General features: G+C 46.1%; 1 protein-coding gene across 1 annotated transcript in view; it reads left to right on the forward strand.

Annotated features, from left to right (window-relative positions):
- TAOK1 (TAO kinase 1) overlaps window positions 1-13757 on the forward strand; it is a 74454-nt gene that overhangs the window by 50996 nt on the left and 9701 nt on the right. The window contains exons 12-19 of the mRNA XM_064467868.1: window positions 585-788; window positions 2004-2138; window positions 2676-2912; window positions 3673-3801; window positions 5533-5736; window positions 6253-6492; window positions 10131-10343; window positions 11428-11610. Coding sequence (XP_064323938.1) covers window positions 585-788; window positions 2004-2138; window positions 2676-2912; window positions 3673-3801; window positions 5533-5736; window positions 6253-6492; window positions 10131-10343; window positions 11428-11610 — 1545 coding nt within the window. The remainder of the gene's footprint in view (window positions 1-584; window positions 789-2003; window positions 2139-2675; window positions 2913-3672; window positions 3802-5532; window positions 5737-6252; window positions 6493-10130; window positions 10344-11427; window positions 11611-13757) is intronic.

The following is a 13757-nucleotide window of genomic DNA, read 5'->3' on the forward strand; positions in this document are numbered from 1 at the left end:
AGGGGACTCTTTCAGCAGCTGCAGTTAACCTCTGACTTGACCATATGTTCAAGGCCCTTGACAGTCTTCTAGTTTTCTGGAGGATGCTGTTCTGAGTCTAAGACATAGAAATTTGTACCTGATTTAAAAAAAAAAAAAAAAGTCGTCAAGGAAATCCATTTGTCTTTTTTGGGTCTCTCGCTGCAATCACCGCGCAGAAATTGAGACTCTCTGAATCGCGGCGCTCTCGTGTACGCAGAGGAGCCGTGCGAGGTGCGGGGTCCCAGCTGAGCGCTTAGATGATGCTGGTGTCAGAACAGTTTCTGGTGACACGCCGTTGCTGATACAGGATAGAATTCAGCTTGTTAACAGGCTTGCTGTTGAAAAGAATCTGACATCAGCCAGTTAATCTTGACAAGGTTGATTCTTTCTCTCCCCAGCATCCCACAAGAGAAATGTTTCATGGCAATGCCTGGAGGGTGGGAACTGCCATGACGTGGCAGGTGGATGCTTTTAGAAAGGAATAGAATGAACGTTTCATTTGGTAATGACCATAGATACAGCTGTGAGGGATTTGGGTTTTCTTAATAATTCCTTTCTCCTAGGAACAAGATCACGGTGTCGGCAGGACAGGAACAGTGAACAGTGTCGGAAGCAATCAGTCCATTCCTAGTATGTCTATCAGTGCCAGTAGCCAAAGCAGTAGTGTTAACAGTCTTCCAGATGCCTCGGATGATAAGAGCGAGCTGGATATGATGGAGGGGGACCACACCGTGATGTCAAATAGCTCTGTCATTCATTTAAAACCGGTAAGTGCTGGATTTTCGCCTGGATAACTTTGAAGGTGTAAAGCGGGAGAGGGTTTTGTTGGTACCATGACAAAAAGTCAAGGGGTTCCTATCCTAAATCATTATCCGCAGGTTCTGATATTGTGCTCCAGTATATTAATGTGCACTGGAAACTTTGAAGGTTGCTGTGAAGATACTTTATTTCTGACGATTCACGAAAAATTATTTTACTAACTGAATTGTTTCAAGATCAGTTTGCTTTACTGTGAGGGCTTGGAATGGCAGGTTGTGAATAGGTTTGGTTCGTGCCCTTCGCTTGCAGGGCACCGCTTCGTGGGACAAAAAGGGTGGGAGAGTTTCCCCTTCTGACCGCCCGGTTAGTGAATTCTGAAATACAAGAGCCACAGCAGTGGTTGAAATCTGTTCCTGAAGCACGTAGCTTCCCAGCACTCGAGTGTTTGGGTAACGAACAAAGGTGCCTGGAAGAAGAAATGCAGCGCTCTGGCCGTGGCAAGCCGTGGAACTGCTTCCCCTGCCTTACCTCTGCTCGATGAAGGATGAACTGGGGAGCGCCTCTGAACCGTGCTGCTCGTGCCGTGCAGGGGTTATCGCTCCTTTCCTCAAACCAGTAGCGTTTCCCGAGCTAATGATAGGTGTGGTTAGAATGTTTTGTTCTTTGCCCAGATATGCAGCAAAGATGCAGGTATTTCCTCGGGGAGTTAATTAGTGTATCATATCTAACTACTCATCGCTCTGTGAAGAATGACAAACTCAAAATAAGACTGTGGAATACACCGTGACAAATCTTAAAATTTGCTTTGGGGTGTTTCTCTGGTGGGTGTAATGAAAATCTTCCTCTGTCTTTCAGGGTTACAAAGATACGTTTTTTTGTTCAGGCTGGATATAATCTGCTTTATAGCTTTTATGGTTTGAGGAAGTAAACTGTTTAACTCAGTTTTCAGCTATTTATTTTTCTCATTTTCAGCTTTAATTAGTAATTTTCCTCCTAGTAATAAAAATGCACAATGAAATTGTCAAAAATAAGGGTCCGAGATCAGAGCTCTTGTTGCAGCGTATCCCTTCAGCCAGCTTATTTGGCAGGAGGATCTCCCGGGGCTGCTGAATGCACAATAGTTTGTCTTCCTTTTAGAGGTCTTTTGAACCAGACCAACAGCAGCAAAAAAAGTCTCTAACACGGTTTCTCTTTATTCTTTCACGTTAATATTTGCTGATAAGGAGGAAGAAAACTACAGAGAGGAATCAGATCCTCGAACGAGGGTGTCGGAACCCCAGTCTCCTCCCCAAGTATCTCGCCACAAGTCTCATTATCGCAACCGAGAGCACTTTGCTACTATACGCACAGCATCGCTGGTACGTTGAGGCTTTCGTTGTGATGAAGTTGTGTAGGGAGGGACGCCTTTGAACATAGCGCTATGAAACTGCTTAGAGCTGTTAGGGTTTCATCAGAATGTGAGCTATCCTCACTGAGATGTTATCACTGAAATAGTTTAAGTTAATAAAAGCTTAAATGTGACACCTGGGCAAATGTAATTTGTGCATATTAGATATTTTCAAAACCGATACGCCTAGCCGAATGCAGGGAACTGTTTGTAATAATAAGCTGGCGGATGTTTTCACATGCATATTATGTATATTGGCGTGTGTACATATGCATACTCATTGCAGTGGGCTAAAAAACATTATTTAGTACCAGCTTTATAACAATTGTACAGTTTTTCTGCTGGAGCTTATCTTCTACAGCAGAATTCAGTTTTTAATCTGCTCTGATGCCATTAGGATGGGTCGTATTTCTTTACTGAACAGTTTTTCTTTTGTGGTTTGAAGACTGCTGAAAAGCAGATGAAGAAGCATTAGCTTACTTCTGGGCCGATGTGGTTACCTTCGTAGGTGACAAGGCAAATGCAGGAACATGAGCAAGACTCTGAACTCCGAGAGCAGATGTCTGGCTATAAACGTATGAGACGGCAGCACCAGAAGCAACTGATGGCATTAGAGAATAAACTGAAGGCAGAGATGGACGAGCATCGCCTCAGGTTGGACAAAGATCTTGAAACACAGCGCAACAATTTTGCAGCAGAAATGGAAAAGCTAATTAAAAAGCACCAAGCAGCCATGGAAAAAGAGGTAGGGGATTACGGTTTCGCAGACCAGTCTATATTTGTTTAATGACATTGAATTGCCCACTTCCCCTCACTGATGAAGAGATGACATTGTAGTCTCTTACACGTCTGTTTTCAGGAGCCAAGCAAATTGCTAATTAGAAAAAGGCTAATACATCACCTCCTTACACTAAGGGGTTTATATAACTAGAGGAAAGGTATGTCCTTCATCACAGTGCGTTATGCTAGATTTTGGTGTACTGACCCCAGAAAAAATACTGGAAGGGTTTTCCTTTCTCGTGCCATGTGTACGCTGTCAATACCTGACTGCTGTCGAGTGTTATGGAGGCAGTTCAGCCTGCAGAGAAATGTGCCAGCTACGCTTAAACGTCCACCGCCTAGTTGCTTATGGATATGGGGTTTTTATGCTTTTAAATAATTGATAACAAAGTGGTGCCGCCTGCAGCGATTATTATTGATTCTTGTTCATCGTGGATCTCTCGGTGGAGGGCTAAGGATATAGTTCATCATAAGGTGTTGACTTTGTTAGACGAGACTAGTTGAACAATAGGGAAATGAGGCACTGAAAAAGGACTCCTGCTGGGTGCGTTGATCTGGGGGTGGAATGAGAAGGGGTGAGGGCAAACTCCTCGGACTCGCGCTTACTCAGAGGCATGGTGAGTATCGTGGTGACTGTACCACGAGTTCTTGGTCTTGGGGCTGAAATGGAGCGTGAGCTGTAATCCTTCGGGACTCAAACTGATTTGCTGCTGGATTTGCTGCAGGCTAAAGTGATGGCCAATGAAGAAAAGAAGTTCCAACAGCATATTCAGGCCCAACAGAAAAAAGAATTGAACAGTTTCCTGGAGTCCCAGAAGAGAGAATATAAACTCCGTAAAGAGCAGCTGAAAGAGGTAAGTCACCTGTAATGAGAAACGTGAATATAGTACGGTGTGAGATACCGTGCGAGAGTGGTGAACTTTCAGAACTAGAAGTGCCCGGCGCGCAAGAGATCTTTCGCTGGGTTGCAGCAGGTTCTGCGCTTCATGAGCAGAGTCCTCTACATACTGTGTTTGTTTCGTATCTTTGACCTTAGAGTAAGATGTCAAATTCAAGGAATTTGATTTCAAGGTTTGATTTGAAATTCAAGGTCAATGTCAAGAGGCCAAAAAAAGAGGTCGAACGAGGTCAAAAAAAGAACCCAAACCCATCCAAAAGAGGGTTTGTTTATATATGGGCACCTCTATGTTTATCTTGTGAAAGTACAAACTTCTTCATTGTTTAATACTACTTTTTAGCCAGAAACATGCAAATTTGGCGACCCTAAGGAATGAAAAATGGTAGTTTAAGAAAGGTCGTGAACAGTATTCTATACCTTGTTGCTGCAGATACTGACCATGCACTGCAGCATTTAGTGAAGTTTCTTATCGCTTAAGTGATATTCCTGTAGCAGCAGTAAGAAAACAGAGCGGTAAAGATGACCTGCAGATTTTTTTTAATTAAAATATCTGTAAAAGACTACTTAATTTTAATGGAGAAAGCTGGGTAATAGTTCAGTAATCACTGTATTGTAGCGAAGATCATGACCTTTGTGAAACGCAGAGAAACTGTAGAATCAAACTTCCTGATCCTTCTTGTGGAGTGGCTGAAACCGTAAGCACTATAAATAATTTTTTTGAAAGAACCGTTTAGTGCTCAGCCATCAACTTGTGTGACGCAACTTTGGAACTTGCTCCAAAGGGGAATATTCCCAAACATAGACATTTCCCAGGAGGAAAAAAGGCTAAAGAGCAGCAGAGCCAAGAAAGATCTAACAAAAACTACAGTAGCGTGGGCTTTTTATAATAACATAGAATCTTTTTCTAAGTGGGCAGTAGATCACAGAGCACCAAGAAACACTGAGGAAATACAGAGGAGTTCTGTCTCATACTTAAGTTGAAATGTATCACAACAAGCCTAGTTACTGTACGGGCATCTCTAGTGTGCGATTCAGGCAAGCAGAGTGTTTTGCCAACGATGCTTCCAGCTACATATTGAATTTAATACAAATGTGGAAACCGTGGCCTTACGTTTCACCTGTGAGCTTCTTTCTGTTGTTTTTGTAAGTTGCGGAGTCTCAGTGAGCGGCCCGGCCTTGATGAGTTACTTAGAAAACACATATGTGTTCTGATCAAGCGAGACACAGATTTTCTGATGTGCTTCGCGTGGCTGGACGTGTTTCCAAATGAGAGAGGATGACAATGCTTTCCTGCTCTCGGTCCTTTGGGAGCCTGCAAAAACAGTTGTCAGGCAGTATGGCAGGACCTCCAAGTGTCTTTGTCTTCAGTGGCAAACCATCATTTTTGTGTTTTGAGCTAATATAGGCGTCTGGAAACTGTCGACGTGAACCAGCATTTTGGTGGGTTAAAATGGCCAATGCAAATAAAAGTTGTAGTTAAATTCGCTCCGCTGTGAACTGACTCCCAGCATTCCCTTAGATACGTGATGCAACGCGTTTTCGCAGAGGCTGGGGTGGTACCGGCCGCGAGAAGACAAGGTGGAACGGCTTTGTCTGAAATGTAGTTTATTAGGCAGGTCCATCCCGCTGTCCAGGGCCAGGGAGCTTAATGTGACTATTCCACAATTAATTACCTTGCTGTTATCAGGAACTGAATGAAAACCAGAGCACTCCAAAGAAGGAGAAGCAGGAGTGGCTCTCCAAGCAGAAGGAGAACATCCAGCATTTCCAGGCAGAGGAAGAAGCCAACTTACTGAGGCGTCAGAGGCAGTACTTGGAGCTGGAGTGTCGCCGCTTTAAGAGACGGATGCTCCTTGGCCGCCATAATCTGGAGCAGGACCTGGTTCGGGAGGTAAGAGAATAAGCAGAGATGAGACCCGGAACCACCGGTGTGAAATGCATCTCACAGGAGCACCTGCCACCCAAGTCCAACCTCACTGAAGTGTTCATTACGTCATCTCAAGTGTTTTCATAAAATAAGGGTTTGGTACGTTTTGCAACGCCATCTGGTAATCCCTGTGGCATTTGGGGGATCATGCGGAACCAAACGTTCAGATTAGTGCCCTATTGTGGGAGAACTGTTAGATCCAAAAAGCCAGCAGACACAACAGTTACGGTCCTTTCTAGAAAATGCTTACTGTGAATCCTGTTGAGCATCTAGAACAGGAAGAAGAAAAGTGAAATGAGGAAGGAGAAATTACCGGTGGTGGTGCTGTGTGCTTCTGATAAGACGTAAAAACTCTGTGCTCTGTCCTCAAATGCCTTGGAAAGAGAGAAATGCCCTTGTGAACAAAGTGAAATGTCACGCTGTGAACGGAAATCCAAGTAAGTACAAAGAATCTAATAATTCCCTCTGCCCTCCTGTTAGGAGTTAAACAAAAGGCAGACACAGAAGGACCTGGAGCACGCCATGCTGCTGCGTCAGCACGAGTCCATGCAGGAGCTGGAGTTCCGCCATCTCAGTACCATCCAGAAGATGCGCTGCGAGCTGATCCGACTCCAGCACCAGACCGAGCTCACCAACCAGCTGGAATACAACAAGCGCCGGGAGCGGGAGCTGAGGCGTAAGCACGTCATGGAGGTCCGGCAGCAGCCCAAGAGCCTGAAGGTACTAAGTGATGTAGGAGCTCTGGACGCGAGCTGCTGGTGGTGGTGGTGGAAGAGCGGTACATTGCAGCTCCGTTCTCATTTGCAGCGTACGCAGGTCCAACGTACTTTGAAGCTCGTTAATTTGAAGAGGTGTCTCATTCTGTAATGAATACTTCTTTTAAAATGTGTCGTATTTGTCAAGTTGTGTAACTGCCAAGGTGCAACTGCAGCCCTACAAGCACCGTGCGTGTGAACCGTAGCAATGGTGGTCAGGGTTGCGGAGTATTAGAGGCAGGCCGTAGCAGCACTATTCCCTCATTTCATTTGAAAAGCTATTTTGCTCAGCAGCGTGCCTACCTTTTTGTGGTAGTTTAAAATGCATTTAATCTTTGCAGTGCCCTTCCCCCCCGCCCCCTTCTCCCACCTACACCGTTTTCTGATCCTTTTCTCCCCCCATATACAAGAGGAAAATCTATTTTTCTGTAATGAAACAGTGCCATAAAAAAAAAAAGCTTTGCATTGCTGCGTGCATCAAAATGAACTGCACCATCGGTCTTGGCCAGCAGACCTTGTTATTGTTTTTATATTAAGGCTGGTATGCTAGCAAGTCTGGGGGGAAGAGAGAGAGATACCAGCCAACTGCAGTGTCCTCAGGCAGCTCCTAGCACTGACCTTTGCTGTGTTGCGCTCTCATGGCTTTCTCATGCCGCCCTTGTAGCTGCGGTGGCTGACCAGAACTGTAGGGCCTCTGTAATTGAGGCTCTTAGTGTTTTCATTGTAAGCCTTCACTTCAGCCAAAGAAGTCCAGTGGTTTATTCTGAAGTGTCTGAGAAGGGAGTATAAGGCCTTTCACAAAGCTGCCTGGTACATTTCCTTTGAGGAGGCAGACTTCTTCTCTCCACCCAGTGTTGAGCTGTGCCAGTAACAAAATGAGTGTATGGCATACTGAGCATGGGGTTTCTTTGTTGTTCTAGGTCTTTCCTCTTCGTGATATTTCCCATCCGACTTAGTTTTTACCACCTGCAAATTATCTTCTTACAGAGAAAAATAACCAACTTGAAAATAGAACTTCAGGAAAAAAAAAAAAAACAAAAAACCAAACAACCCTGATTTGTCAATATTAGAATAATATTAAATAGTGAAAAACCTAGCGTGTGAGAACAAGGGACCATCTGATGGCTGTTGAGAATCTCCAAGGATATAGTGTATAAATAGCTGATGACTTCACAGGGAAGCTGCACTGCTCTCTGAGCTGAATAGAACTGAAGCAGCTGTATTAGGTTGATCCTTCTGAGATTAGCATGAATGAGTTCTGCCTCCCCAAGGTGATGCGGTGCAAACACGAGTGGGCAGCACGTCCCTTGCCGTCCCCTCGCTGGCCGTCGGCGCAGCAGGGGCTTGGCTGCCCGCTCACCTCTGCAGACCCTTCAACCCCTGCCCTTTCCCAGTGAGGACGGGGCTGGAGCGTTTTGCTTTGCGTGGCTGTTCTGCGATTAGTGAAGGATTTCAGGCTTCAGCTGTCAGTCCAGCACCTTTGCCTACACACAGTGCTAATAAAGCAGCCCGCTGGACCAGCGTTCAGTCTGTAGTGCAATCCCTTATTTATCGAGGCTGTTCCCAAGTGTTAACTCTTCTCTTGCTTCTGACTAACGCAGGCGAGCGTTCTTATTTGGCTATTTGTCCTCAGCAACGTTTTCCCTCGAGGGCACGCGTTTCAGGCTTTCCCTTTGTTATTTAGTGAGGTCCTTTGTCCCGAAAGCAGACTTTTAAACGGTCCGTGTCTGTGGCTGCTATTGCAGCACCAGAAGGACCGATAACTAGAATTCACCCTTCAGTGAAAACTGCTCTGTTATTATTTCGAGTGTGTTAATTGTGATGCAAATACCTTCTTGCTGGTATTTCACAATACTAGGTCAAAATGATCTTGTCAGAAGTCTGACTGGAAATCTTACCCCTCCCTTCTGTTTCCTGTTGTTAAAGCCTTTGGATTGGAAGCCTGTAAACAGTCTGGTGTCCAAGCGAGACTTCACAGAAAGTGGGGACAAAATGGGTTGCTAGTGTTTTGCTGTGACCAGGTCCCTGGTGGGAATGGGTAACCTGCTGACATTTCCCTTAGGGGCGGGGAGAAACAACCTTAAAGGTTTCCTGGGGGGAAATAACTTGCTATGAGTTTAGAAAGTGTAAAAGCAATGTATTCCTCTCCATGATATCTGTTTTGGTTTGAATGAAGCCCATCTTTGTGCTGTTTTTCCACATCAGATTAGCAAAGTGGGATTGTTGGCTTATGCAGCAAAGCGTGCTGACGTCTAAATTGGGCTGGATAGATTGTCTGATCCCACTGCATCTTTCTAGGTAGCTACAAGTGCTGTGCTTATCACCTACCCTGCTGAGCCTTGAGTTAGTGCCAGGAGCAGGCAGCGGAGGAGCTGACGGGTGACATGCACATATTTATATCTGCCTTGCTGGTTCAGATCCCAGAGCTCTTCCAACTTATTCAAGGGACAGGAATCGATTCCTGTGCTGTGTTCCTGCGCCCAGTGCTTCAGGAGTTGAGCGCGGTGGCTGGCAGTGGGAATGGCCCGGTGCAGACCGACTGCCCTGATGTGGGGGCTTAGAGGGGTTTGTTTCCTTGTTTGTTTTTTGTTACCGTGGTGAATTTGACTGTCAGTTAACTGCCATTGCTCATCACTTCTGGGTTTTGCTTAGTTAGAAGTATCCCTGCCAGCCCTCCTGTACAAAGAAAGATACAGGGAACTCCAAAACACCTTCCTGTTCAGGGTCTTAAAGCACTTCGCAGATGTTAACCCTGACAGGCTGCTCTGAAGGCAGGTAAGGCAGGTGAAAGAAGAAAATAATTCATTTCTGCAAGGCCATAGAGCAAAATGAGATCCAGATACCCTTTCCAGGATAGATGTCTCCCAGCCCTGAGTGCAATCACAAAGTTAACAGAGATGCTAGCGAAGTGCGAAGGGAAAACTCAGTCTCCAGTAAGCCTCCACTGGGACTGGGGAATTGTTTTGTTTGCTAGACTAGCACAGTGCTAGTGTTGCTTGTGGCGTACATCTTCAAGCGTCTAATCTTTCCCAGCCATTTTTTGAGTATCTTTATGAAAACCAGGCTGGTAATACCAGGGGTTAGAAGACATCCTTCCTGCGTCAAACCCTCAATGGAAAAAGCGTTGCTCTTTTTCCCTGTCCCTTCCCGTGCACCAGATCTGCTTCTCCTCGTAACATTAGTGCTGTTCATATACATGTGCCATACAAGCACAGTCATGTGTAAGTATGGCTTTTGGTGCTAATAAATATTAGTCCTGTCCCTCAAGAAGTTTTCTTGAAAAGCAACACCCAGGACTGGATCCAGTCCAGTGACAAATGTGAGGCTCTTTGTGCGGAGACAGCTGTATTTAGGCTGGAGCTTTGTTATAAAAGTGTCTGTATTGTAATTGTTTCACACAGTGGCAGTGTCAAAGCAGCTGCAGCAATAGTCATTGCCTCTTGTGTATTTTGCTTCCCTCCTTGCACTGTAGTTGTTAATATACATTTGTGGATTCTTGAACTCATATCCTTAATGTTATCCTAAATATCCATTTGAATGGATATTTCTCCCATTTGAAACGTGCTGTTTTTTTCTTTGTTTGTGTCCCCTCCATCTTTCCAGTCAAAAGAACTACAGATAAAGAAGCAGTTTCAGGATACATGCAAGATCCAAACCAGACAGTACAAAGCACTGAGAAACCATCTGCTGGAGACCACGCCAAAGAGTGAACATAAAGCTGTCCTCAAACGGCTCAAGGAGGAGCAGACCCGGAAGCTGGCTATCCTGGCTGAGCAGTATGATCACAGCATTAATGAAATGCTCTCTACGCAAGCTGTGAGTCGCCTCCGAGGGACCCAGGGTTCCTCAGCCAAATTGGTTAAAATGCAAGCATCCCTATCTGTATCCTGACAGCAGGCTGTCTGCTTCCCTGCCACGCGCGCCGTACCCAGCACGGTCGTTCCTCTGTACCTAAAGCAGCGTTCAAACCGAGAGGAAAGGGGTATTACCCCCTTCAGGCAGGTTGAAGTTGAAGCTGCTGTTGCGGAGATGCAGTGTGATGCATCTGTGTGGCCAGAGGACTGCTTTCGCATGAAGTTTGACAGCATAAACAGCCCTGTTAGAGCATCATTAATGTGCAGCTTGCTGTCTTAAGTCATTTAGGTTTTGATTTGTCAATGACACCAACCAAAGCATGTCCCACCAGCGGGATATGCTCATGGAGTCATGCAGGAGTCCAGAGTTTTGACTGTAAACCTGAAATAATGTTAAAAGTGTTGTGAAAGTTCTGTGATTCCTTCTTTAAGGGATAACTTCTTTAAAGAATAACCACGTGAACAACACTTTGAGTCCTTGCTACAACTGAATGTGGGGTTTTCTTTGCACTTCTTGCGTATTCGTCCTGCTCGCATTACTGTACGAACATGACGCTGTGAGGCAGGGTAGCTGGTTTAATTTGTGTATGGGAAGGTTAGAAGTTCAGTATCTTATTGCTTTTAGGTTTATGCCATTATATTCTTTCACCCAAAGCCCTGCATTGGCAGGGGTATGGACCTCAGTCTCCTGTGCACAGGTAGTTGGTTAACCCAGTTGAACAGAGCAAGAGATCTTCTCTTTGCCTCCAGCAAAAGAAGAGCTGTAGATGTTAGCACCTCCAGCAGTCTGGTCTCTGCGGTATGGATCGTGGCTCCTGAGGCGCCACTGCACATCAGCATCACTTGCATCGGTGCTGCGGGCTCGCTGTCACCAGTCTTTGTCACTGTAGGTCCTCTGTTCAGTGGAACGAAGTACAATAGAGACCAACTGTATTGCTAAGAAAACAAAGTCCCATCCCATTCTCTCCCCCTCCTCGCAGTCCTCCCCCGGAGTGTCATGAGTGGTTACCCCATAGTGAAACGTCTCTATTGTCTCTCTTTCCCAGCTGCGTTTGGATGAAGCACAGGAAGCAGAGTGCCAGGTTTTGAAGATGCAGCTGCAGCAAGAATTGGAGCTGCTGAATGCATATCAGAGTAAAATCAAGATGCAGGCAGAAGCCCAGCATGATCGGGAGCTGCGTGATCTTGAACAGAGGGTATCCCTCCGTCGGGCCCTCCTTGAGCAGAAGGTAAAATGGGCAGGCGAGCATCGTTAGCACGCTGCGTATTTCAGATCTTAAATTGCGCTGTACTTATCAATAGAGAGGGAAATTGCTTTTACCTGGCTGTATATAGTTACACAGATCATTTGGGTATTTGCCTCTCTGGGGTGACAGCTCAGTGACACATAGGCTAAACTTTTTGCCGGCTCAGCCATCCTATGTGAGCAGCCTCTGGCAGGGATAGAGCTGCTTGAAGCGTGCCGGAGGGAGCCAGGCCTCTCTGGGCAGAAGGGAAAGTGTTCTTTCTGTCTCTGAGCTGCAGATTAGCTTCCCAGCTCGCTAGAGGATGGACAGTAACAGCCTAAAGCTGGGGGGTCTTCTGGAATTTGCACAGTATCAGTAGTAGGTATCTTTGTGGGGGGGGTGTGTGTAAAATGTATTTGAGACCCTGTGTTTCACGGTAATGCTATTTTACTGCAGATCTGCTCCATTTGTCAGTCTGTGGAGATCAGGCTGCAGTTTCCTGGTGAAATTACGCTTGTTATGGAAATGCTGCTGTCTGCAGGATCCCCCTAAGCAAACTCAAGTAGCCAGACCCACAGGCACGGGTGACCTGCTGCTCCCTAGATTTCAGCTTCTAATTGGCTATGGGCATTAAGGTGCTCCTTGTTGAGCTACGCTTTTCTATGGAGTGCCAGCCATGTGGTGTGTATAGAAATGAGTGGCCTAGACAAACCAGGGGAAGGGTAATGCACCAGTGAAAGGAAATACACAATCGACCTTCCTCCTGCAAATTTTTTCCCCTTTGATTTGCCCTGTGGGTGCCAGCCATGACCATTCACGCAACTGTTCCCAACTCTGCTGGTCGGCGGTTATTAAATTAGGGCAATTACTCTGTGGCCTCGAGGTTCTTCACACTTTAACTTCTCCCAGAGGCTAACAGATTGATGCTGGGCTGATAGAGGGCCCTTGTCAGAATAAAACTGCTCCACCTCATGGTCAGCTGAGGAAGCATCTCCAAGAGGATGGTACGGTCCTATTGTGCTTTGGTCTCCTGCCAGTAGGCTTGAATCCCTGGAAGCAACTGAATTTGTGAAAACAGAGTTCCCATATGGCACTCGCATGTGTAATAGGTGTTTTTAGACCCCATCGCTGGTCATTTTGCTCCCATCCAGAAGAGGACAGCTCCCATCACAGCCCTGCGCTTGAGTATATATTTATGCTGGGTGTGCATTGCCCTCTGGTGGCACGATCTGCCGAGAGCAAGCCTGCTGCTGGTCACTGCTCCTTGTCTGTGGGAGCAGAAGGTCTTGCATTGCATGTAGTCTTATGTTAAAAGCTGAAGTGAGGCCAGTGACTTAAGGGAACGCGTATCAACCCCTGATAATGTTGTACAGGTCTTTCAGTGTGGCTAAGGGTTGAAGTCTCTCGGCATAGAAAGTCCCTGTAAAGCATTTGGCATCGGTAACAGTGATAGGAAGCTTAGCAGTGCTACGTCACAGAAAAAAAAGGATAAAATTAAGCATAATTTTTCTGTGTGTGTTTGTGCCCTTGTGTCTCTATGTGACTGTTGTGTTTGAACAGTGAAAAATTGGATGGTCCTTGGTTTCCATAGGTGGGAGCCCTTATTTAGCAACCTAGGCAGTGCTAGTGCCTTGCGGCTCACGGAGTCGTGGCCCAGTGGTGAGCCTCTCCTTCCTGCTGGGGTTACAGTCACTAAGCGGCAGCTCAAGGGAAAATGTGTGAGTGCAGAGGTAGATGCCTCCTCCTTCTGCCAGGGTATTCTGTGCTCTGGTTTTGTAAGAATTAAGAGTTGCAAGTATTGTGTGGGTCGCTCAGCGCTGTCACCTGGTGTTCGCTTGCATGTGCTAACTGGAACTGGCAGCCAGAGAAAGGGCAGGTGTGTGAGCGAGATGAACGTCTGAATTTATATCCACAAATATGTACATAGCCCGTGGCAAAGTCAGTCGCTGATGGTCAATAATAAGCCAGACTCCAGAAGTTAGGGCGTGCACAGGGCTCTGCTTCCTTCTCAGCACAGTGCTCTTTATTTTTGGTGATGCCCATCACCATAGTAACTCACCAGAGCGCACACGGCTGACTTGGGCTAGGGAGGGAGTAGCCAGCCTTACCGATGCGCAGCCTTTAAGTGCCAGTGGCTGCGGCGCTGTACA

The sequence above is a fragment of the Phalacrocorax carbo genome, chromosome 17 (genome assembly GCF_963921805.1).
Source record: "Phalacrocorax carbo chromosome 17, bPhaCar2.1, whole genome shotgun sequence".
In the NCBI taxonomy this organism is placed as follows: Eukaryota; Metazoa; Chordata; class Aves; order Suliformes; family Phalacrocoracidae; genus Phalacrocorax; species Phalacrocorax carbo.